Source organism: Polypterus senegalus, chromosome 4, assembly GCF_016835505.1.
Source record: "Polypterus senegalus isolate Bchr_013 chromosome 4, ASM1683550v1, whole genome shotgun sequence".
NCBI classification, from domain to species: Eukaryota; Metazoa; Chordata; class Cladistia; order Polypteriformes; family Polypteridae; genus Polypterus; species Polypterus senegalus.
The window spans coordinates 159,581,523-159,607,210 of record NC_053157.1 but is presented as its reverse complement, the minus strand read 5'-3'; the positions used below and the strand labels follow the sequence as shown (position 1 = coordinate 159,607,210).

Below are 25,688 nucleotides of genomic sequence, written 5' to 3'. Positions count from 1 at the left end.
GCCCACACTTCGCCTGGGTTTAACTTCTGCTTTATAACAGGACTCCTATTGCTGAGGGTATGGCCATCATAAAGGCTGGAGTTGCCAGGGTGTCAGATTATCAGACTGGAACCACCATTTGTTAAGGAGTTGGATGCGGGTGCTGCATTGAGTCCTGCCTTGCTAAAGGGCAATGAAATGCACAAGCAAGAAATACCATACATAAAAACATTGACTTTGTCCCAATGAAGGCTGCAGTTCGCTGATCACCAGCTTTTAGCAAAGGTAAAAGTGGACCACTTCAGCAAGTGTGACCAAAAGCCAAACTAGAGCAAAACACTTGGACAAAGCAAGACTAAGCACACCCAGCACTATTCCATTTGAGCTAGAAATATATAATGTGGATCCTGAATAAATTGGGACAAAGCAGTGCTTCTATACCTTGAGATGACAGAAACCAAGCCATAAAAATACTATTTTATACTTGGGTACTAAGACATTATTGTTTGTAACTTTGCGATTACAGTATAGCAAAGACAGCAAATATATTAATTTATGCATGCCTGGTTATTGTTATTACTCATACTAATAACTAATAATGTGTGCAAATAAGTCTTTATGTGCTATAAGTGTCTTCCCTTAATCGGAAAATGAAACTAACCTTCAACCAGTTCACAACAGAAGCTGCCATTAAACATGTAACTAGTGTGACAGATTACGGGTTTTTCTCGCACCCTCGTACCCTCGGACCACACGTCAGACACCAGATAAAAGTCAAATCATAGGATTTATTATAATAATAAGGTGCACAAAGCACGCTCCTCTCCACAATTCTCAATAAACAATCAAATAACAATAACAAATCCTCCACTCCCAGACGCTTAGCCACCCTGCCTCCCAACTCAGCTCATTGTCTAGGAGCTCCCACAGTCCTTTTATACTCCCTGACCCGGAGGTGTTCCTGCCCAACAGTCCACAAGTCCTTATTCCTTCCGGGTCAGGGTAAACAATGCTTTTTCTCACCCCGTAAGCCCGTCGTTCTTCCTATGACGAACTTCCGGGTCATAGGGCACGAAGAACTCTTCGGTCCTCCCTGCAGCTCCCTCTTGTGGCCCCCATGGCATCCAGCTGGGCGGTGCATAAAAACTCCATTGTCCATGATGCCCTGCTGGTCTTCTGGGGACCTCCATGCTGCAAGGAGGGCTCCACCTGGCGGCTTGGGGGTATTGGCCGGGATAAACAGCCGGCCATCCTCCACACTAGATAACAGCTGATCCATCAAAACTGACTAAGACACCAGAACTCTCAAAAATGCATTTAATAGCCTGTTCAAGAATGGAAAGTGATTCATTGGACAATTCTTTAGTCAAGAATTAAGGAAATAATTTAATATTTTTGCCCCTTAATCTATAGGAGAGAGGAAGATAAAACATAGCTGACTTAGATTTTAATGTTCAGTTTGGAAGATAGTAAGGTATATATGTACTCAAAATACTTGTAGATGTATCAAGATATCAAAAAGAGCCAATTTACCAAAGCCAAAATGCAAACCAACCACTAAGAAGAAAAAGCTTTTAAAGACCAAACATTCGTAAAATGGTTTTTGAAGTAATGTCACAAATAGTTTTATTTGTGGAATCAAAATCTTGAAAAATGTAACCACTGTAATTTCATTTTAAATACAGTTGTGATGATGACATCACAAGTCAGAAGGTGGCAACTAGACACACAGGTTCCAAATGGAGAAGTTTGTGTAAAAGAAAATAGCAGAATGAAAATAACAAAATGTAATGATAAAAACTAATGAACAGGTCTAAATGAAAAGAAAGAAACAAAATTATAATAAAATGTACAATGTTCAAAATCTTTTAGGCCATAACATGTTATTTGTTGGAGTCTAGCAAAGGCATAGCCAGCTTCCTAGGTGGGATGGGTCTTTTTCTTTTTTTTCTTCCAAAAAACAGATACAAGGTGGACTTATTGAAAGAGTGAAATGTATTATTCAATACACAGCCTTATGTTATTCTTAAAACAATATCAAATTAAAATAGAAGAAAATATTTGATGATACTAATACTACTAGTTATAATGAAATGCTGCATCAGTGTTTTATTCATTTTCAATCAAGTACTTTTATTTTGACTTTTACAAGTTTTATTTTAAAATGACCTTGTTTTTCAAGGCTGTTTAAATTTCATTGTGGAACATTTCTGGTAGGCACATTTCATATTAGCTTATTATCCATCCATCCATCCATTTTCCAACCCGCTGAATCTGAACATAGGGTCACGGGGGTCTGCTGGAGCCAATCCCAGCCAACACAGGGCACAAGGCAGGAACCAATCCTGGGCAGGGTGCCAACCCACCGCAGGACACACACACACACCTTCACACCAAGCACACACTAGGGCCAATTTAGAATCACCAATCCACCTAACTGGCATGTCTTTGGACTGTGGGAGGAAACTGGAATGCCCGAAGGAAATCCACGCAGACACGGGGAGAACATGCAAACTCCATGCAGGGAGGACCCGGGACACGGGTCTCCTAACTGCGAGGCAACTGCGCCATCGCGCCGCCCTATTAGCTTATTATTTATTTCAAAAGGTTCACTTTTAACCTGTTTTTTTTCTATCAATCAATAAATCTTTTATACGCGTTGTTTTAGTTTTTCCAAACGTAATGACTCATTTATATATATCATTGCCCTTTTCATTGTGATTATTTATTTCATAATTACTTTTATTTATTTAATTTTGGCACAAATGGTGTTTCGTACACTCCTGTCAATTGAGATTACCAGCTTAATTTAATACACCTGATTCTAATATTCCAATGTTCTTTCTGAATCGCGAAGGTCACATAGCCAAATTTATCAAATGATGAAGTCACAACAGTAGCAAGCTTATGTTATCTAGTAAAACATTAGCAGATGTTAGATAATGATGGACTTGGCTAATTACAATAGATGACAATTTAACAACAGATGTTTTGCAGAACACTACTTCTGGTTGAAAGCTCTATCCTGTTTTCTTAATTTTCAGAATCACTGTTCTATATTCTGGGACAATAATTTCCTCTTTTTCTTGCCCGTTTCACCCTATTTTGAAAAACTTATGTTGCTCCAAAGGTACCATTTAAGAGTAAAGATGCTGATTCTTGCTTGCTACACACTTTTTCATTGTGTATGTGCAGCAGTTTTAATATATGTATTTATTTTGTATATTTTGCATTTTTTAATAAAACATATGTATTAAACTATTATGTTTTATTTTTTGAACCAATGGCAGTTTGGAGTAAGTCTATTACTATGTATTAAAAACAAAGTAAAGTTTGATTTATATATACCTTTGCAAGTTATGAAATTTGTTCATAAAATGAAACATACTTCTGGCATCCAGCTGGAATGTGAAACAGAGATATTCCCACACCTAAGCACTCTTTAGTCAGTAGTTTAAATATTGGGAACTATTCTGCAACTACTGGATGGATTTTGTATTAACTGCAAATTCTATCAACTTCTCCATCAGCAAATGTTGCTCAATCAAACTGAATGTACTGCTAATAAAGCAAAATTTTCACTACATTTTGAACTTGCTGCATACAGTATTTTAAAAGAGTATATTTCATATTACTAATATGGTAATAATGTATGGAGTTCTGAGATCTCCAGGACAAATCCAAATCATATTATGTGGTATCATGTGTTAAATTATTTTTATACTGTATTGAGGATTTGTTCTGTTCTGTGTATTGTATTTTATTGACCTCCTTCTTTTTGACACCCACTGCACGCCCAACCTACCTGGAAAGGGGTCTCTCTTTGAACTGCCTTTCCCAAGGTTTCTTCCATTTTTTGGGAGTTTTTCCTTGTCTTCTTAGAGAGTCAAGGCTGGGGGAGCTGTCAAGAGGCAGGGCCTGTTAAAGCCTACTGCATCACTTCTTGTGTGATTTTGGGCTACACAAAAATAAATTGTATTTTATTGTATTGTATTCTCTGTAGCCCTTCTAACTTGAAAAGAACATTGTCTTGGGACTATGGCTTAAACAGGTACTGTGATCTGAGAGATAAAATGTGTTTTAATGTAATCTACACAGAACACTTGATAGGTAATGAAGTTTTATACTGCTCAAAAAATTAAAGGAACACTTTTTAATTAGAGTATAGCATCAAGTCAGTGAAACTTATTGGATATTGATCTGGTCAGTTAAGTAGCAGAGGGGGTTGGGCTCACTGACCGGCACCATAGAGCTCGATTGGCATTTGCCATAGAATACCAGAATTGTCAGGTCCACCACTGGCACCCTGTGCTTGTCACAAATGAGAGCAGGTTCACCCTGAACACATGTGACAGAAGTGAAAGGGTCTGGAGAAGTCATGGAGAATGTTATGCTGCCTGTAACATCATTCACCATGATTGGTTTGGTGGTGGGTCAGTGATGGTCTTGGGAGGCATATCCATGGAGGGACACTCAGACCTCTACAGGCTAGACAACGGCACCTTCATTGCCATTAGGTATCAGGATGAAATCCTTGGACCCATTGTCAGACACTATGCTGGTTCAGTGGGTCCTAGGTTCCTCCTGGTGCATGACAAAGCCCATGCTCATATGGCGAGAGTATATAGTGTCAGGGATGCCAGGGGCAACGTCCCGGCCGGGACGCCTTGAGGGACCGGAAGAGGGCGTCTGCACATCTTGGATCACGTGGGGGCCACCATCCTGGTTGCTTTGGGGGCCACGGGTTGAGGGCATGGAAGCCCAACCCTGTAGGGGCCCGTGGTCACCGCCAGGGGGTGCTCCAATGCCTTAGGAACCCTGGACCTCAGCACTTCCGCCACACCAGGAAGTGCTGGGGGGAAGAGAAGCAGGGACACCCGGAGTGCTTCCGGGAGTACAGCCGGCACTTCCGCCACACAGGGGCGTGTCGGCGGGTGATTGCCGGAACCCACCTGGAGCACATTCAGGTGCTAATAAAAGGGGCCGCCTTCCTTCATTCGAGGCTGGAGTCGGGTGGAAGAAGAACTAAGCAGGAGAAGAGAGTGTAGAGGCTGTCTGAAGAAGGCATTGTGTGGCCAGGACTTTGGGGGTTTGTGGTGCACTTGAACTTGTAAATATTGTAAATAAACGTGTGGTGGGTGAAAAACAACATGTCTGCCTGTCTATGCCCGGGTAACGTTCACAGTAGACAGTTCCTGGAGGATGAAGGAATCAATGCCATTGACTGGCCCCCACGTTCGCCTGACCTAAATACAATAGAACATCTCTGGGACATTATGTTTTGGTCCATCCGACGCCACCAGGTTGCACCTCAGAATGTCCAGGAGCACAGTGATGCCCTGGTCCAGATCTGTGACAGGATCTCCCAGGACACCATCCATTGTCTCATGCAACAAGCACGTGGTGGTCATACAAACTACTGAGTACGATTTGGAGTTGCTGTAATGAAATTTCAGCAAAATGGACTAACCTGCTGCATCATTTTTTCACTTTGATTTTCGGGGTGTCTTTGAATTCAGCCCTCTGTATGTTGATAGTTTTCATTTCCACGATATGGCATCCTTTCGTTCCTAACACATTACCCAGTCCATATCAATATAGATTTCCAACATGATTTTTTTTCTCATTGAGATCTGATGTGTTTTGAAAGTGTTCCTTTAATGTTTTGAGCAGTTTAGTTATTAGACATAGGTTACATTACCTATTGTAAGTAGTCATACATTACATTATCTTATAAAATATCTCAAACCATTATCTATGCCAATATATTTCAGTAAGGATTACAAGAGCCACAGCAAAACCTTGTAATAAAGAGCACAAGATAAAAAAAAAAGTCCTAAGCGACCCAGGCAGTATGTTTGTGTGCTAAAGTGAGGAAGATAAAACATACGGATGACAAATACTGGAATGTCCAGCCTACAATTACAGTAAACCTATGTTGTAAACAATTAGTTTTTTAAAATAAGATTTTATAGAATAAAATTTAACTTAATATACATAAATACTGTAGGTACAGTTTGTACTGGAGAATATTGTAAAGTGTTTAATGTCGTTTTTGCATTAGCCATATGTAATAGCTTATATTTATAGCTCCCAAAGATCCTTGAGGGTAATAAAAGTGTTACCTTTTCCTGTCTGAGTGAAGCTGAGTTACGAGTATTGTAAAAGCCAGATGCAATATATATTCCCCTAGGTTAGGATAACTATTTTTCCTGATGTGTCACATTTGAGTTTGTCTGCTATGTGGTCTTAGGAACATGCATGTGTTGAACAGTTTTATAATAAATGACACAATTCTACAGAATAAAGGAGAATTTGTCTTTTTTTGGCAGTTAACTCATTTTTTCATGGTCTTTAGGCTAAAGAGAAAATTTTAAAAGCAGCTGAATAAGTCTGAGTCACAATCTGACACAATGAAGAAAAATATATGGATCCGGTAGAATTAATTTAAAAACATTTTCAGTGAATTTATCAGGAAAAACTCATTATAACTAACACACATTTAAATTAGTGACATTTGAAGTTGATTAATAATACATATTGAGAGTCTTGATGTTTAATTGTGTTATGCTTTCATAAAATTAGAAAGGTGCTGTATTATAGGGACATGGACAAGACAGTCTTATTTATTTTTTTTTCCCTTTTATTTATCAGTTTTCCATTTAACAGCAACATAAATACACATCTCTTCACATACATAAAAATGCCAAAGGTATCGATAAACATTTTAGTGTTGACTATCAGATACGAACAATAAACCTATAATGCCTAAACCCCATATCCCACCCATAGGCCCACAAAAAAGATAAATAGATAAAATAGATAATGATTAATTAAATAATTAAACAACAAGAAAGCAATTAAAATAAAATAAAAAAACGCTAATACACAGGATGTTACAAAAAATAAGAAGATAAATAACTAACAATTAAAAAAATAAATAAATAAATAATAGTAATAAAATAGGAAATTAATAAAGTTCAATCTGGTGCAATTGTTTCCAAGGATCTAAAATAAGAAACAAAAGGTTGCCAGACCTTCAAAAACCCATCAGCCCTCCCTCTCAGACTAAACTTGATTTTTTCAAGTTTTAAAAAGAACATAAGATCCTTCAGCCAGCGGGCCATGGTCGGGGGATGCGGAGCCTTCCAGGACAATAATATTCTACGTCGGGCTAACAGTGAAGTGAAAGCAATTGCATTCAATTGTGTACTATTAAAAGACGTATCATGATCTCCAGGAACCCCAAATATAGCGATCAAAGGACAGGGTTCCAGTCGGATTCCAAAAACATGAGAAATAATGTCAAAATAGGAGGTCCAGTATAACTGGATTTTGGGGCAAAGAAAAAACATGTGGCTTAAATTGCAGGGAGAGGAGTTGCATCGGTCACATAGGTCAGGAACATTGGGATAAATTTTAGATAGTTTAGACTTTGACCAATGTAGCCTGTGTACTACTTTAAACTGAATAAGAGAAAGCCTTGCACAAGATGAGGAAGTACGAATCCCCTTAACTACACTATCCCAGTAGCCCCTCTGAAGTCCAGACCCAACTCCTCTTCCCAATTTGAAATAGTTTTACTGTCAGAGCAACTGTCCATTGAAAGAACAGTATTATATATTTGCGAGGTAAGAGATTTCTTATGTGAAGAAAGTTCGAATAAGTCTTCCCAAGACTGTTTAGGTGGGCGAATGGGAAACTCAGAAAAAATAGTGGAAGCACAGTGTCTAACCTGAAAATAACGAAATAAATGAAATGTGGGCAAACCATATAGGGACGACATATCCGTAAAGTTAAGAAAGATATTATCCTTATAAAGATCGGAAAAACATGTAATGCCCTTTTTATCCCATAAATTAAACGCAGAGTCTAAAAGGGAAGGGGGAAAAGGTGATTATTACATAGTGGGGCCAAAGCTGAAGCAGAAACAGATTTGAAGTGGCGTCGAAATTGATGCCATATCTTAAGAGAGTGAAGTACAACAGGGTTATCTGTATATTGAGTAAGGGATACAGGGAGGGATGAAAATAATAAAGCGGGGAGAGAGGTCGAGAAACATGATTGAGCTTTTAGCTGACACCAAAATGCCCGAGGATCTTTTAGCCAATAAATGTATTTTTGATGTTAGCTGCCCAATAATAAAACATCAAATTGGGTAAAGACAGACCTCCACTGAGTCGGCACTTTTGTAATAATGGCTTGCGAATTTTGGGAGACTTACCTCTCCATATGAATGAGGAGATCATTTGATCAATAGATTTAAAAAAAGATTTGGGTAAGAACAAAGGAATGCACTGGAAAAGGTATAAAAATCTGGGTAAAACATTCATTTTAACTACATTAACCCTGCCCAAATAGAGATATCGGCAAATTAGCCCATCTTTGAAAAGCTGACCTTACATGAGACAGTAGAGGAGTGAAATTAGCAGCCCGTAGAGCCTTAGGTGAGCTAGTTACATTCACTCCCAGATACTTGAAACCAGTATAACTCAGGTGGAAGGGAAGGTCAGTCTGTCTGAGCCGCTGCGCAGCTTTGTTTATAGACAAGCATTCACTCTTTTGAATGTTAAGTCTATATCCAGAGAAGAAACCAAAATCTTTTAGTATTTCCATAACATGTGCTAGGGAATGAGTCGGGTTTGTGAGATACAGAAGTAAATCATCTTCATACAAGGCCACCCTGTGTTCTATATTTCCACGAGTCACGCCTTGGAACAAAGAGGAAGTCCTGAGAGCTATCGAAAGTGGCTCTATAGCTAAAGCAAAAAGTAAGGGGGAGAGAGGACAACCTTGACGTGTGCCACGCGACAGAGGAAAAAAGTCAGATTTTATGTTATTGGTACAAATAGAAGCTAGGGGGGAAGTATGCAAGAGACGAATCCAAGAAATAAATCTATTGCCAAAGCCAAATTTCTTCAGGACTGCAATGAGGTACTCCCACTCCACTCTATCAAAAGCCTTTTCAGCATCCAATGAAATGACCACTTCAGGGAGAATACTATGATGTTTGGAGTACAATATATTAAAGAGGGTGCAAATATTAAAAAAGGAGTGCCTTCCTTTGATAAAACCTGTCTGTTCATCTGAAATAATAGATGGGAGGACTCCTTCTATGCGAGAAGCTAACAGCTTGGCCAGAATTTTCACATCCACGTTAAGAAGGCTTATGGGTCTGTAAGAAGTACAAAAAGTCGGATCCTTCCCTTCCTTAAGTAATAGTGAGATAGAGGCCTGTCTCAGCGTCATGGGGAGAGAACCTTGCTCTAATGATTCCTCAAAGACAGACAAGAGTAATGGGGCTAATTTGGGATAAAATTTCTTATAAAAATCTGAAGAGAATCCGTCAGGACCAGGGGATTTACCCGATTGTAAGGATTTAATCGAAAATATGACCTCATCCAAATTAAGGGGGGCATCAATTTCTACTGCTTTAACTGCCTCAACTGTGGGGATAACTAAACTGTCAAGAAACTGCTGCATATTTCCTGAGTTGGGAGGAAACTCTGAGGTGTAAAGACTGGTATAAAATGCCTTAAAGACAGAGTTAATTTCAATTGGGTCAGACGTCAAAGTACCTGATGTATTTTTTATTTGCATAATGTGACGGGCAGCATTATGATGCCTTAGTTGATGAGCTAACAAACGAGAAGCTTTCTCCCCGTATTCATAATAGTTACCACGAGACTGTAATAACAGCTACTCCACCTCACTTGTTGACATCAAGTCAAACTCAAGTTGCAAGTTAAGACGCTGCTTATATATTTCTGGAGAAGGCTTCAGGGCATACTGGTGATCAAGTTTAAGAATTTCTGTAGATAGGTCTTTTAGTCTGGATTTCTTAGATCTGGACAGATGAGATGCGTATGAGATAATCTGGCCTCTTAGATAAGCCTTAAGAGTCTCTGTGGTGTTATGGGTCCACAGCTCGTTGAGAAAAGGCCAGTCATTTTAAATAAATAATCGATGTGCTTGCGGCTTAGTGAGGGGACGTTGGGCCATAGTGGGCCGCGGGACGATCCGTAGGGTGTGGGCGTTTCTCACCTAGTGCACAGGTGAGGAACTGCCCACATTCATGATTGTCCCGTGGCTAATGCTGCAGCTGCTGTGGCCCTCGTCATTTTAAAAAGAAGCGCGAGTCGGTTTTAAAGGAGGGAGAGAAACGATTGGAGAGTGAAAGGAAAGGAGAGGACGGAGGTTATCGGGAGCAGTAGAGGAAGCAGGTCGGTGAGAGAGAGCCGCGAAGAGCGAGCGGACGGCGAGCGAATGAGCCGTGGACAGCTGCATGGAAGCTGGGTGTTAGGCCGACACCCACGTGTTTGTGTTAATGTCGCTCCCGCTGAGCGAGCAGGTAGCGGGAGTGACCAGGGAAGGCGACTGGCCGCATGAAGGCCATGGAAAGGCAGCGGAAGTCGGGAGACTTGGTGGTGGGAATCCCCAACGTGAGCGACCTGGCCGTTGTGGGAAACCAAGTTCTCCGGGACTGGGATGAGTGCCATACCGGAGCCAGGGATCGGGAGGTCTCCAGTCTCGAGCGTGTGATGTAGGAGGGCAGCTGCAGAGAGCGTCTTGCCTGCTGCTAAGCCCATACGGGATAAGCAGGTGAGACGCATACAGAAAATAGGCACCAGATTTGTTATTGTTTTAAAGACTGCTTCTATAAGAAGATTTAACCTCACGTTTTAAAGGATTGTTTTTTTTATTGATTTTTAACCTCCACGTGTTCTTTTTATGGATTATTTATTTAATGAACATTGAAACTGCACTATTTATTTGAACACTGTTTTTGTTGACTGCTTTTAATAAAAGCACTATTGCACTTTTTGCAACACCCCTTGCTCAATTGTCAATTTGCCTTCACTGACTAGCTCACTCGTCAACATTATCGACGGTGTTGGGTTCAAGGGTTCCCAAAATGCAAAGGGAGTGTGGAGCCAGAACCCACATCGTCACAGTCTCCCATAATAAGGAATTTGAGATGGTATCTGACCTATTTGTAATTAAAAAGTCATCAATGGAAACAGAAATATATTCACAAAAGGCCGGGTCTGAGAGAAGCAAGGAATTGAGCCTCCAAGTGGGTCGAGCTGTATGGTAGGTGGACAAAGCGATGTCTATAGCCAAAGGCGCATGATCTGAGATAACAATTGGGAGATACTCAGAATTATGGATTTTTGAAATTAAAGAGTCATTAATAAAAAAATAGTCTATACGAGAATACGTGTGATGAACATGGGAAAAAAAGAATATTCTCTGGCTTGTGGATTATGAAATCTCCATGGATCAATGTATCCATTTTGAGTCATGAAGTCTGAAAATGACTTTGACATGGCAGATGGGGCTTTTATGCTGGAGGCAGATCTATCTAGTATCGGATCAATAACACAGTTTAAATCCCCCCCCAAGATCAGAAGGTGTGTATTCAAATTGGGGATCATCCTCAAAAGGTTATTAGCAAATTGGGCGTTGTCAAAGTTTGGGGCATAAACATTCACCAAGACAATAGGATTGTGCAGGATAGTCCCTACAATAATTAAAAATCTTCCATTTTTGTCTGTTATCATCTCGGAGAGCGAGAACTGTATTTTATTACTAATTAAGATTGAAACACCTCTTGCTCAGGAATCAAAGCTGGAATGAAAGACGTGACCTATCCATGGCGTTTTAAGTCTTTTCTGATCCTTAATACGCAAATGAGTCTCCTGAAGAAAAATAACATCTGCTTTGAGACGCTTTAAATGAGTGAGAACTCTAGATCTCTTGACTGGACCATTCATGCCCTTCACATTCCAGGACAGAAACCTAATCGGGCTCCCCATAATGTTACTGTCAACCATATTGGTTTTTCCAAGCGACGTTACTGTACAGCTATAGTACCAATTGGAAGGAAAGAATAGAGCAAACATTGCAACACATTAAGCACCGACACTGTGAAGGAAATGACACACTGCAATCCAAATAAAACCAAGTAAATGAAAAGAAGCAAAGGAAAACAAACAAAAACACATAAACATGGGCCTGAACCCCCCACCCCTCACCCTCTTTGTCCCCTTCCCCAAATGAAGAAGACAGCAGCATAATCCAAACATCTAGAACCTCCTATCTCGGACTCCCACCACACTATCCACATAACATTATAAAAAAAAGAAAAGAAAAAAGTAACCTCACCCGGTAAGATGAACATACCAGTCTAGAGAATAAAACAAACACCTCAAAACCAGCAGAATGTTCTCAATGATTAATTAAAACCATTAATTCAGTGTCACATAGAATGAGCCCTGCAACCGTGCAGATAAAGGATCATTGAGGTGAAAAATAATTACTTGTCTCTGCACAAATCTTGCACAAATTTGTCGGAGTCTGACGCAGATTGCAGCCATTTTCTCTCTCCAGTCGGCAGAACGATTTGCAGTTTAGCTGAAGCGCAGGCCGGTATCCCCTCTTGTAGAGCTCTGCCATGGCCTCCTTGAACCACACGTGCTGCCTTACCACTTCAGGGGTGTAGTCCTCATAAAACCGAATCTTATGGCCGTTATAGACCAGGTCATCTCTCTTACGTGCCTCGCGATTCACCAGATCTTTTATTTGGTAGTGATGAAAACGAAGGATAACCGGCCGGGGTTTCCCCCCGGCGGCCAGCTTGGGAGCTAGGCTCCGGTGTGCCCTGTCCAGCTCCGGCGAAGTAAGCACCTGCGATCCAAGGACATCGACAAGGAGTTGAGAGAAAAAAGTAGTAGGGCGTGGACCCTCAATAGCTTCAGGTAAACCCACAATCCGAATATTATTGCGTCTGCTGCGCCCTTCTAGATCTGCCATCTTGGATTTTAACCACTCGTTATCTTTTTGGAGCGCAGAGCATTCCGCCTTGATCTGGTCTAAACGTTGATCAAAATCGGTATGAGCAAGCTCGAGAGAACTAATACGCAGACTATGGTCGTGTACTGCAGATTGAACACTGTCCAGTTTAGACGATAAGTTCTCAAAAGAAGGCTTAAAGTCCACAGACAGCTCAGCTCTGTGATCTTCTAGCAAAAGGCTAATCTGCGCCATAGTTGCAGGAGCCGACGGCGGTGAGTTTTCTTGGTCTCGTTCGGATTTATCCTTCGATTTAGGCATTCTACAGCTGGATTCAAAGTAATACACGTAAATGTTCCTAAATCTGGGTTTCAGAGCAAAAAATGTGAGGTTTGTAAGATAAATATAGTACAGTGTAGCAGCGCGAGCCGAATACACGTCTACTCAGTAGACCACATCCCGGAAGTTCCAAGACAGTCTTATTTAATAGACAATGAGACCCAGTGGTTAAGACTAGCGTTTTCCATCTCAGTCCTGGGGCCTCATTTATAAAACTTTGCCAGGATTTGAGCATGAAAATACACACACAGCAAAAAAAAAAAGTAAAACCTGGAGTATGCACATTTCTACACATTTTACTCTTTATAAATCACTATCACCTTATAAATATACATGCGGAAATGTATATATATACATTATATATATATAATTATATACAGTATATATATATATATATATATATATATATATATATATATATATATATATATATATATATATATATATATATATATATATATATATATAGATAGGTGATCACAATACTGTGTCCAAAACAGAACTGCTGAGGGTTTGGAAAGATGGTGGCTTTAAGGGATCAGACCGAAATTGATGTAAGAGTACCGGAAGTGATGTTCTTCCAACGTCAGTCTGTGCGCCGAAAGTGACATCATCAGCTCTGATTGAGACAGTTTTTCCCGCGGCTGGTCTGTAGAGATAACAGGAGAAGGTTAAGTGCTTGGTCCATACAACATCCTCCTACTCGCACATGTGTGACAATAAATATATATATATATATATATATATATATATATATATATATATATATATATATATATATATATATATATATATATATACCAGAAAATGGCGGTGAATACACTTGACTTTCTTTCTTTGTACGTTTAGCATTCATTTGCTCTGAGGTTGATCCTCTTGCTGCGTCTTGAGTAGCTGTTCTTTTCTCCACCCTAGCAGCCCGCTTCTTCTCTTCTTTCATCTTTTCGCATTAAAACTTATTAGCTCAGTTTTGGTGTTGCAATTACTTAATTCGTGTTCCTTAATTTTTCACTTAAGCTGGCACTTAAAGCTTCAATCTGACTCAAGAATGATTTAAGATATGAAAAGGTAGGGGAAGTGATGGCAAAGGGATGAGAATGGTGCCCATACAGATGTACCCCACGGCCGTCCTGAGGAGAGTTGATTCTACAATAAAATAAAAAGAGTAATAACTCCAAAACTCTTCACTTTTAATATAAAGTTGTAGTGCAGAGTTTCAGTGTAGTATATGTGTACCAAATGTTTGGCTACAGGTTGTTTGATTTTTGTCCTTGACCTTCCTGGGTTGACCTTTGACCTTGGAGGACAATCATCACCCCGAAAGCATATAGTAGAGGTCACGTAGTATATGTGTACCAAATTTCAGGTCAATAGTATATATATATGCAATTGTGCTGATGCAGAACTTCATTGGCTGTTAAAGCAGCCTCACTTTTGATGCACTGAGATCTTACCACCTGCACTCAAGAGTATCGCAAGGTCATGCACAGCATAGTAGCACCTCTCCTCTGTGTTCGGAGGGTTAGGGAAAGGCCAAAGGCACCAGCATCTGAACAAGTAGCCGTTATTAAGATGCACATGTAATGACATGATTGCTGTTAGAATGAATAGTATAGGCCATACCTTACCAACAAGCCAGTCATCTCATACAGTACCATTACATCTGTCAAAGAATCAAAATAAATGAATCATGGGGTGACCTAGGCCATGGGAACACGTCGTTTCTCAGTCACATCTTGGCATCACAGATGACTTGTGTGTTAATACAACAACAACAACATTTATTTATATAGCACATTTTCATACAAAGAGTAGCTCAAAGTGCTTTACATAATAAAGAATAGAAAAATAAAAGACACAATAAGAAAACAAAATAAATCAACATTAATTAACATCGAATAAGAGTAAGGTTCAATGACCAGGGGGGACAGAAAAAACAAAAACTCCAGACGGCTGGAGAAAAATAAAATCTGTAGGGATTCCAGACCATGAGACTGCCCAGTCCCCTCTGGGCATTCTACCTAACATAAATGAAACAGTCCTCTTTGGATTTAGGGTTCTCACGGAAGGGCTTGATGATGATGATGGTCCACGTAGACTTCTGCCTTTAAATCCATCCATCGTTGTTGGAGCATCATGAAGCTTTGAGTAGGTGGAGGTGGCGCAGGCCACCACCACAAAGAACCCGGAAAAAGAAACAGAAAAGAGAGTAGGGGTCAGTACGGATTTTAGAGCCACCATGAGTAGTTATTATAAGGAAATTGAACATATAGAGTATCAGGATTAAGTTAAATTAAATTAAATTGAAGTTATAGAAAGGCCATGTTAAAGTAATATGTTTTCAGCAGTGTTTTAAACTGCTCTACTGTATTAGCCTGGCGAATACCTATTGGCAGGCTATTCCAGATTTTAGGTGCATAGCAGCAGAAGGCCGCCTCACCACTTCTTTTAAGCTTTGTTCTTGGAATTCTAAGGAGATACTCATTTGAGGATCTGAGGTTGCGATTTGGAATATAACGTGTCAGACATTCCGATATATAAGATGGGGCGAGATTATTTAAGGCTTTATAAACCATAAGCAGAATTTTAAAGTCAATTCTGAATGACACAGGTAACCAGTGTAGTGACATCAAAACTGGAGAAATGTGTTTGGATTTTCTTTTCCTAGTTAGGATTCTAGCAGCTGCATTCTGCACTAGTTGCAAATGATTTATGTCTTTTTTGGGTAGTCCTGAGAGGAGTGCGTTACAGTAATCTAGTCGACTGAAAACAAACGCGTGAACTAATTTCTCAGCATCTTTCAGTGATATAAGAGGTCTAACTTTGGAATGGTTCTGCTTCCAGTTAACAAAAGCAGCTTTGTTCTTGCTAGATTCCAACATTCCACTAGGGGTGTAGTAAACTGCTCCAATTATGTTAAGAGAACAGGACAAAAATGACCTTTTATGTTGACAAAGACAGGTTATGTTTTACTTATGTGCACTTAAATCATACAAAAATTGGGTGTAGTAAATGGCTTTCAGCACTGCAGGCATGGTGGAGTGAAGCTTGGCAAAGATAATTCTAACCAGTTCACTAAGAAGTGACAACAGCATCAGATATAGAGTTCATAAGTGCAAATATGTAGCATTGGCCCCATTTAAATGGGAGCTAAAATACAGTCTGTGCATCATATTCATCGCTTTTGACTTTTAATATATTTATCACATCGAAACCCCTAAAAATAAGCTTGTTAATATTACAAAGTATTTATTATGCATGCGAGTCATCATTAAACTGGTCTGGCTGCATTTTCCTGCTTGATTGAGGGTGTCGTGACCAGCCAGTTTCTCAGAGATGTTGTGTACACATGGGTAAAAGTTGCCATAAATAATATGCATGTTCCCTTGTCAAGTTTTGTTTTATAAATCATGATATTTATGTAGAAAGTTGTGTACAAACATTTCAAGTTTCTTTTACTGTGTTTGCAAGATTTATAAATAAGGCCCCTGGAGACCTCCTGTGACTGTAGGCTTTTGTTCCAATCAGCTTCTGCTTTTAATTTGGACTCCTAATCTATATTTTAGGATTAAAGCAGAAATTACACAACTATGAGTAGATTTCTTATTTCAATGTACCAGGTATTTATGCAAGTTACTTGGGTGTAATTATATATATATATATATATATATATATATATATTTTAATTTTCATCATTATCGTGATTTTCATTCTACTAATGAGCATGTTAATGCGTTTGACACTGTAGTTGCAGCCTTTCACCATTCAGTTTCATTTGCTCAGTTGTCTACTCTACTTGTTGTTAATCTACTATATATATACTGTATATATATATACAGTATATATATACAAAGTATATACAGTATATATATATATATACAGTATATATATACAAATTATATACAGTATATATATACACACACATATACATATATACTGTATATATATATATATAAAATCCTAAGTCTAAAAGTGCAACGTTTTTATGTGACGTGTGTTGCCACGTTTTAAATCGGGCTTATTTTAAAACCTACACATATATGTTTGGTGTCATTCTTTTCAGAATTTATCGAACTTTAATGTTATGTTGTTAGATTTTCAGATTCTTATTCTGTTTTTACATTATAAACTAAAAAATACCAAGAACTCACATCCCGCAAGACGAGACTTTGTGCCAAGAGATTTATCCACACCCAGGGCCAGAAATAAAAGACAAAGAGTAGGACAGTTGCTATACAGGCTTTTAGATGTTTGCAGCAGCAGTTCAAGCAAAGAGGAGGGAAAAAAAAGCTAAAAAAAAAACTATTTGTTTCTCATTGTATCACCGTTTAAGAGGGGGTTTTGAAGGAGCAACCACGTATCCTTGGGGTGCGTTCAGCCCCCCCTCTTCACAGCGCAAGCAGCAGAGACACTAAGTGGCTGGCGCGTAGCACAGGTCAGGGGGATTGGTAAGCGAATGCAGATAAGGGAGGAAACTACGCTGAAAATTGTAAATTAAGGCAGTTCCTTATGTCAACGTATGGCAAAAATTTAAAATGTTTCTAAATGTCTTATAAAAATGTAAAGGCACACTATTTTTTCTGCATGCTGTATTATAGGAGAGTAAAAAAGTGTACCAGCCAAATAATTGACGTTAATCTGAGATAAAATGATTCACTGTTTGTGAAATTGGTTTTAAACAAAAACCTGTATCCTTAGGGGCCCATTGGTTTAGGCATTGGAGTTGAATGTACAAGGTTTCAGATTTACTCCCCGTTTCTGATATAATTTCATGACCCTCAACAAGACATCTCTTTGCATGAGTTCCAACTGAAAAAAATAGATAATGTAAACAATATAATATCTGTAATAATAATGTCCTATGTGGCACTCTTCAATATAGAAAAGTGTTAAATGAAATAAAGATTGGTTAATTTATCATATAAAGGAATATCCTTCGGTTGCCTCAATCTAATGTTGGTATTTATGCAATTTTGCCAGTTGTGAATGTAATGATGAATTAGGAACTATCCTTTAATAAAGATCAACATGTTTGTTTTATGTTTTAAGAATAAAAATAAACTTGAATACTCTGCAAATGCAAAAATTCCTAGTATTTCTAGGGCTGAGTAATGAAAAAACTATCTGAATGTTTATTTGTAACAGCTTCAAAAGAAAGAATCAGTGAAAGCCCTAAGAGAAATAGAAGTATAATAGTATATTTTGCTGCACATTCTTTACCTATATTTGTTAAACATCAATAGGCAAAAGAATTTAAGTTCAAATCAGCTCAGATATCTGAGAAGTAAATGAGTTAAATTAAGTACCATATTGTTTTCTTTTTACCTTTTGTGTTTGTGGTATAGCTTAAAAATTGTAGCAAACAGCCAATTCAAAGACACAAGCATGTACAGTGTACATTTTACTGATTCATTTGTAAATCCCTGGAGGACTGAAGTGCAGAATTCTTAACTTTCCTCATTTACATTTCTATCCTTTCACAATCAAACATGTATTTCAGTCCCAAGAGGGACATTTTCATTTGTACTTTACTGCACTGTACTGTTTGTTTCTGTCACTTTAATTAGAGATAGATATACAAAAAGAAAAGCCACAATCTCGCCTTAAAGTTGACCAGTACATTCTCCCCACCGACAAAAGTCTACTTTCTTTTTCTCCCAAGCTTTAGAAAGTAATTGTGGCTATCATGTTCTTTATATATTGAGTACATTAAATAGGGTTTTATCATCACTGGTAGCAAAACAGTGTTCCAGTGCATTGTTCACTCGCTGTGTGTGCCTATTAATGTAAACTCTTACTTCAAGAAGTAGGTTATTAAAACAGCTTCATTGATATATTAGTCTAAATCCAGTATCTTTAATTAAAAGTGGCTTGTGATAGCTTCTTTCTTAATTGTGAACAACTGCTTAACATAAATGTCTTAAAGCAAAATGCACAACTAACCTAAAGCTCTAACCACAAGAAACTATGTACAGTAATCAATCAGTATGATAGGAAATATTCCATAAATTCCAAACAGACAAAGCTGAAAATAGATATTCTTAGTACTATATATTATACAAACTATTGTCTTACATTTCAACAATAGTTGGTCTTAGGCACAGCAGGCATTCACAGACAACCTGGGTTTTCCAATTTTGCTGTAGAAGTTCAAGGTGTTGCGTGACAAAAGAATTCTGAGTTTCAAGTTCAAGTGACTTTCTCTAACCTTTTTGCTGCAGATAATGAGCAAACATGTCTTCAGTGCGAGTACCATCATATATCACAGCACAGATAATGAGATACATTTTCTGCTGAGTCTTGGTAAACCTAATGCCCATACCTTCACCTGTCTTGAGTTACTAATTATTGTACAGTAAATTTTATGCCACTAAATCTTCTTGGTTGTATTTAATTTTATTTCTTAGTTTGCTTGGCTGCCCACATTATAACATTCAAAATATATTTCTACACTTGTATTATCTGTTTGCTATTCTTCCTCATCATGAATGAGGGTTCCTGTGACTAGGACTGGGGGTGTTGGTGTTGGAGGAGAGAGTTGGGAGCATGCACTGATGCAGCGTGTTGCTTCACCCACTACACAGTGAGCCACCTCAGGATCCCAAATTAGGACTTGAGTGCAGCTCTGCAATGGGTGATATTTCAGCATCACACTAGTTCAAAAGGAGTTGGGCAACTGTGAGGTTTTTTACAGTGGCTGGAGTGCCCCATAACCACAGTACACAAAGAAAGGCTTTAAAGTACAGTGTTGCAATGGTTACGTCTGCTCCCTCAAGCTCCAAGGACTCAGCTGTTCTGCCTTACTCCTATCCATTCTCAATAAATACTTATTATATTAACAAGAGTTTCTAGACTAGCCTAGTGTTGACAAATGCGGCTCTGTTTGTATGTCCTATCTTAACATCTCCCACTCTCTGCACTCCTTGTAATGGCTTAAGCTGGTTAAGAAATGGACTTTTGAGGCTGGCCATTAAAAACCAACTGCTAGGGCATCCAGAAATTAAGTATCCACTTGGCTAGGCACACTTTTAACGAACTGTTTTATTTATTGACAGTATCATACATCTTGACAACGCTATGAACCTTTAGCTTGATTGCATTTCAGAGGGAGAAGTGGCACAAGCAAATATTACTTTGTTTTGAACATAGTATACAAATGGGAACCAGGCATACTGGATTTTGAACATAACAAACAGATGTATACTCAAGTTTTCCGACACAGCTTTGCCATAGGATTATCAAGAATGAACCACCATTCAAAAATAATTCCATCACTAGTGCTCTAATTTCAGAAACTACATGCCTATAACAAAGGAGCTGTGACCAAGTTCGACACAACCTATTCAGATGTAGTGTCAGCCTACAATCAGGAAAGTAAAACCTGAAGACAATAGTTTTTGTCCAAAACAGTTCAACTAATCCAGCACCCTGATGTCACTGGCACTGAACTCAAGAAGGAGATAACTTGACGTTTGCAATACAGAACTAGAGAAAAGTAGTGAGGGTGTCTGTCCTTTAAGGAGCCAGTGTGCATCTAAAAAGAGGAGCTGGAGAGCGTGTCATTCTCTGGTATGATTATAGACAGTAAGTCAGTGTGCTTACTATATGAAGCACATACTGTCCAGGATCATCAGTGTCATAGTCAGAGGATTCCTGAAGTTTTGAGAATCTACTATCTACTCCCTATAAACAATGGACTATTGTTCTGATTAACATACTTAAAACTTTCAACTCCAGACAAGATTTTAGAGCACTTTTTGAAGTTCAAAATATTTTTTGGAGTCCTTAGTTGCTTTCTGTTTATCTAAATCCATTACCCTTCTGCTCGTGCAGAATGAAGCCTGTGCTGATATGTATCACTCAGCTCTCAGCTTTTACACTTGGTACAATGTGCCACTGTGGATCACTGCCAACTGAATTCCTTTAAAAACAAAACTGACCTTTTAAGAAAGGAAAAAAAGTATATCCACTGCTAGCCAAGGTGACACCTGCACAGAAGTGCATTAAATTAGAAAATATGGCACAGATCATTACATAATGTAATGTGTGCAGAGTCTTGGGCCCCTCTAACAATGAAAACTGGTCTCCTCTACAGTTATGTTGCTGGGGAAGATTAGCAAATGAGGACAGAACTTAAAGAAAGCTCTTGTGAAAATATGAGATCATATGTACCATAATACAATTATTTTAATATTACCTGAGCCTATCATTATTTGAATGAGTTATGTTATCTCTCAATCCCTCCATCCATTATCTAAACATGCTTTTTCCATTACAGGTTTGCAAAGATTAAAAGCCATTCCTTTAATAAATGGCATCACCTATGATAAAAGAAAATATATTACCATGCACATCTTAAAGATAAAAATAGAAAAATGTAGCCCCAAAGTGAAGATAGGGAAAAAAATACTTCAGTTGTTACATCATAGCCATTTAAATACATACCCTGATGTTCTTTCTGTGTTTCAGTGAAGCACCCTGAGCCTGGGAAAGATGCTATATAAATTAAAAGTATTATTATTTTTCATTTACAGTATACAACATTTAACTAGTTATATAACAGGCAATATGTCAAACAAAATTAAAATATACATCAGTTATGGACTTATTAACCAGAATTGTAAGAGCAAGCTTGACTTGTAGGACTTGTGCAGACTTACTCTAGAGAAATCAATTAAAGGTTGACACAAATTAAAAAAGATACCTGTATAGTGAATATTTGGTTTAGTAAGAAGACTTGGAAGAGCTCAGTTGTTACACAAGTTGATACAAGAAAGTATTTTAATCAATTATTCCATTAATTTAAGGACAATTTAAGGATAATTCAACACTAAATTTTTTGTTTTAGGTTTTACAAATAATAAATTCATAAAAGGGTCAGCATAGTAGTTAGGGGCTACTGGCTCAGTTTTCAGCAAACAAGATTTGATTCAGCTTTGTACAAACTTGCTATCTCCTTGGGTACTTCTGCTTTCTCCTACATCACCACGACATGTCAGTTAAGTTAATTGGTAGCTCAGCATTTGCCTGGCATAAGTGTGTGAGTGTGTTTGTCCACAACTGACTGGTATATGACCCATGGTTAATTCCTTATGTCCAGTACTGCTGGTATGGGCTTCAGATCCTCGTGACACTGTTTTGGGTTGTGTTGGTGTAGAAAATGAAAGAATGAATGGAGGGAGCGAGCCTGATGAAAAACACTGCACACATGCAATGTTTAAGCATTTCGTTAAATAATGAAATTATTTAATTAATTGAAAGCATGTAGTATGGTGTATTGCCCACTATAAATATTAAAATAACACAAAAAGTAGTGAATTAAAAATAAGGGGCTCAAAAACTAAATATATTTCAAGGGAGTGGCAGTTCAAATAAAACTGGGTTATGTTTTAGGAGGAAGATTCTAATGAAATATCAGCTTTGTTATTACTGATATAAAATCTTTGAGCTATTATGAGGTAATGGCTGGGGATTAAAGACTTTTATTGGCTGTCAAAAAATAACAGGTTAAAAAAAAGGTAAATTAGTTGTGACAAACATTATGAGGTAGGGCAGAGGAAATACTTTAGCTGTACAACAGTCGAAGAAAGGTCAAGGTAGACTCTAAGGAAGTCCCAACAGACTACTGATGTGGCAGAAGAAGAGAGCAGGCAAGCCACAATGTGACTGGCTCTGAAGCCTACAGTTTAGGGTACGATGATGATTGAGAAACTTGTGGCATCATGGTACCAAACAGACATCAACTGACACTTAAATGAGTCCTAGTATTAATGTTAAATAGGGCTATAAATGTTACGAGTCTACAATCATGAGATAAGTTAAGTTCTAACACTTGTTAGCTGCAAGATAGGATGGCCATAGAATTCAATACCCTTTTTGTAGAGCGTTACAACATTAGAACAATCTTGACAATAGCAGGCTGTTTAGCCCGACATGCTCACCCATTCTATTTACCTAATGTCTCCAAATATAGATGAGTTTTTAAAGATCCCCAAAGTACTATTGTTTATCATAACTTATTTAGTATATCTATGGTTCTCTGTGTAACATTTGAACATAAATTGCCCTTAACTAGTTTCCGTCTGTGGCCCATCTTCTAGTTGAGGAATTTATTTTAAACAAACTGCTGGGATCCACTGTGCTAGTTCAGTTAATACTTTTAAACAATTCGAACATGTCATTTCTTAATCTGTTTGCTTAAACTAAAAAGCTTCAACTGCTTTAGTATTTCCACGTAGCTGATACCTTGCAGTCCTAGTTGCTGTACTTTCTTTAGAACTGTTGTCTTTTTTGTTTTTTGATATGGAGACCAAAAATGCATACAGCACTCCAGATGAGGACTTGCTAGTTTATCATATATTTTCTCTCCTGTATTGTTTTATGGTGCTGGTGGGGGGGTACAAGAAAAGGATAAAGTCAAACTATCTGATAATTTATTGTGCAATCAGGTCTATGGGGAACACCAGGAAATACATGAACTTCCTGCGCACCAGCTCTAGGGGACTGCATTTGAATCTCAGCCCAGGCACTCTTTTGTGGACTTTGTAGTTCGGTATATCAAATCACTTTAGCATCCGTAAAATGTGCTTGTTTGATTAACTGGTAAATTGAAATTAGCTCCCGAGCAGGTGTGTAGATGAGAGTGCCATGCGATGTCCTTGTGCTTTGTCCAGTGCTCATTGCTACTTTTCACTCGGTATAATGGCCCCTGCAATTCTAAGCTTTATTAAGCAGATCAGAAAATGTATGGATTCAGCATCACTAATTAAACTATACTACTTAAGATGCACAACACAACAACTCAGTGTTTTTCACTTTAAAAGTTTTAAAATGATTAACTTTTTTAAATAAATCCCTGCTTACTAAAAAAGTCACTATGACCATGAGGAATATAAGCTGTTCACATAGCAAGTGAAAAATAAAATGAATTCCAAATACAGTAATCTTAATTGGTATGAGTTCAGAGATACCTTATGCAATATGTGTAACTACGTGGATACACTTTATAAGCAAAGAGTTAAACTCTCTTAGTTTTTGCTAATTAAAAAAATTCATATTCATGACCATACCTTTAATTTTTATACAGTATAAGAAACTGTTGTTTGATATTGATAATGGAAAATAATTATGGATTGTTTCAATGCAGGTATGTAGAGCTTTTTTTTTCTGAGTTTATTTAACTGGAATTTCAATTACTTATGTGGGTCATTATTCATTCCATGTTTGTCTAGATTTAAATGCTAGTTTCTCATTTAATCACTTTATCCAAATGCCCAAACTGTAACTTTCTGTAAGAGTGATCATTTTTCTTTGCAGACAGCGTTGAAGATGAATTGGAAATGGCCACTGTCCGTCACCGTCCTGAGGGACTGGAGCAGCTGGAGGCACAAACTCAATTCACAAAGAAGGAACTTCAAATCCTGTACAGAGGATTTAAAAACGTGAGTGGAGTAACAACAACCATTTTCATATGAATGAGAAATTATTCCATTCAACCCTAGTTAATTTTTAACAGTTGCTTTAACAGACTGGCTTTAAAGAAAGAATTTATTGAACTGAATTTGACTTTTGAGTTTTTATTGAGCTACTATAACAAATGTAAAATATTTTTTTTTTCTGACTAACAAAGATAAACATTTCATTTTTCACACTGTAACTTTTACCATTAGGGTTTATTTTCATACATTGTGCTGTATCTCTTGTAATGCTTATCATACTAAAATGACAATGAATTGGAGGGAACTTCTTAATTTTTATTGAAAATACAAGCAATAATTTTTAATTGGATTAATTTTATCAATTTTATTAAAGACTTCAGGATTCTGTATTGATATTCATGTCAACTTAGGCATTTTGTTTCTAGTGGATACGATTTAAACTGTGGTTGTAAACTAATGAAACTTTAAACAGTAATTTTTATTGCATTTGCATTCTAATCAAAGTTACGTTTTTGTACAATTTGACAAGGGTTGCTCCAAAAAAGCTTGAACAATGTATAAACAATAAAGCATTAAACATCCACACCAGCATTTCCAGTGCCGGAATTCCAGTTTAAGTGGTGCTTCTATTGTAATTACTTTGGTTTCCACCAGGGGACTGAGTCAATAGACTTAGTGAGTGGAGGTACCCTCATCTGATTACAGTGGTGTTTGCATTCAGGATTTTGATAGGAATGTCTACTCTCTTTATCTTAAGCAGGAAGCACCACTGGACTTGATTTTGGTCACAGAGTGAAATAAATTAAAGGCATGCTCCTTGTAATCTGCACACACTTTTCTAAAAAATCAAGAATATAAGAACACAAACATTTTGATGAAAATAGGCCATGCAGTTGCATTCTGGAAAGTCTGGAACATGCTGTTGGGATTCACAATTTTTGGGAAAGCAGCTCCCCCTTAGTCCCCTGTCTATAAGATAAACTTTTAGCCTCTGTGTGCATTCCTAATATTTCAACCTCCAATGTTGCGAAATGTCTAAAAGCTCTTCTCTGAAGTTTATTTAGCATTGTTCTTGTAAGACAAAGACCTTTAATGTGATGCTTGCTCTTAACTACGTCTTTCATCTTCATGACTATG

The 25,688-nt window shown here is 37.9% G+C and overlaps 1 protein-coding gene across 7 annotated transcripts in view; it reads left to right on the top strand.

Moving 5' to 3' along the window:
• The window catches only part of kcnip4a (potassium voltage-gated channel interacting protein 4a), a 1,100,580-nt gene that overhangs the window by 961,906 nt on the left and 112,986 nt on the right, over positions 1 to 25,688 (top strand). For all 7 annotated transcript variants that reach the window (XM_039751572.1, XM_039751571.1, XM_039751575.1 and 4 more), the window contains one exon: positions 24,430 to 24,554. In XM_039751572.1, coding sequence (XP_039607506.1) covers positions 24,430 to 24,554 — 125 coding nt within the window. The remainder of the gene's footprint in view (positions 1 to 24,429; positions 24,555 to 25,688) is intronic.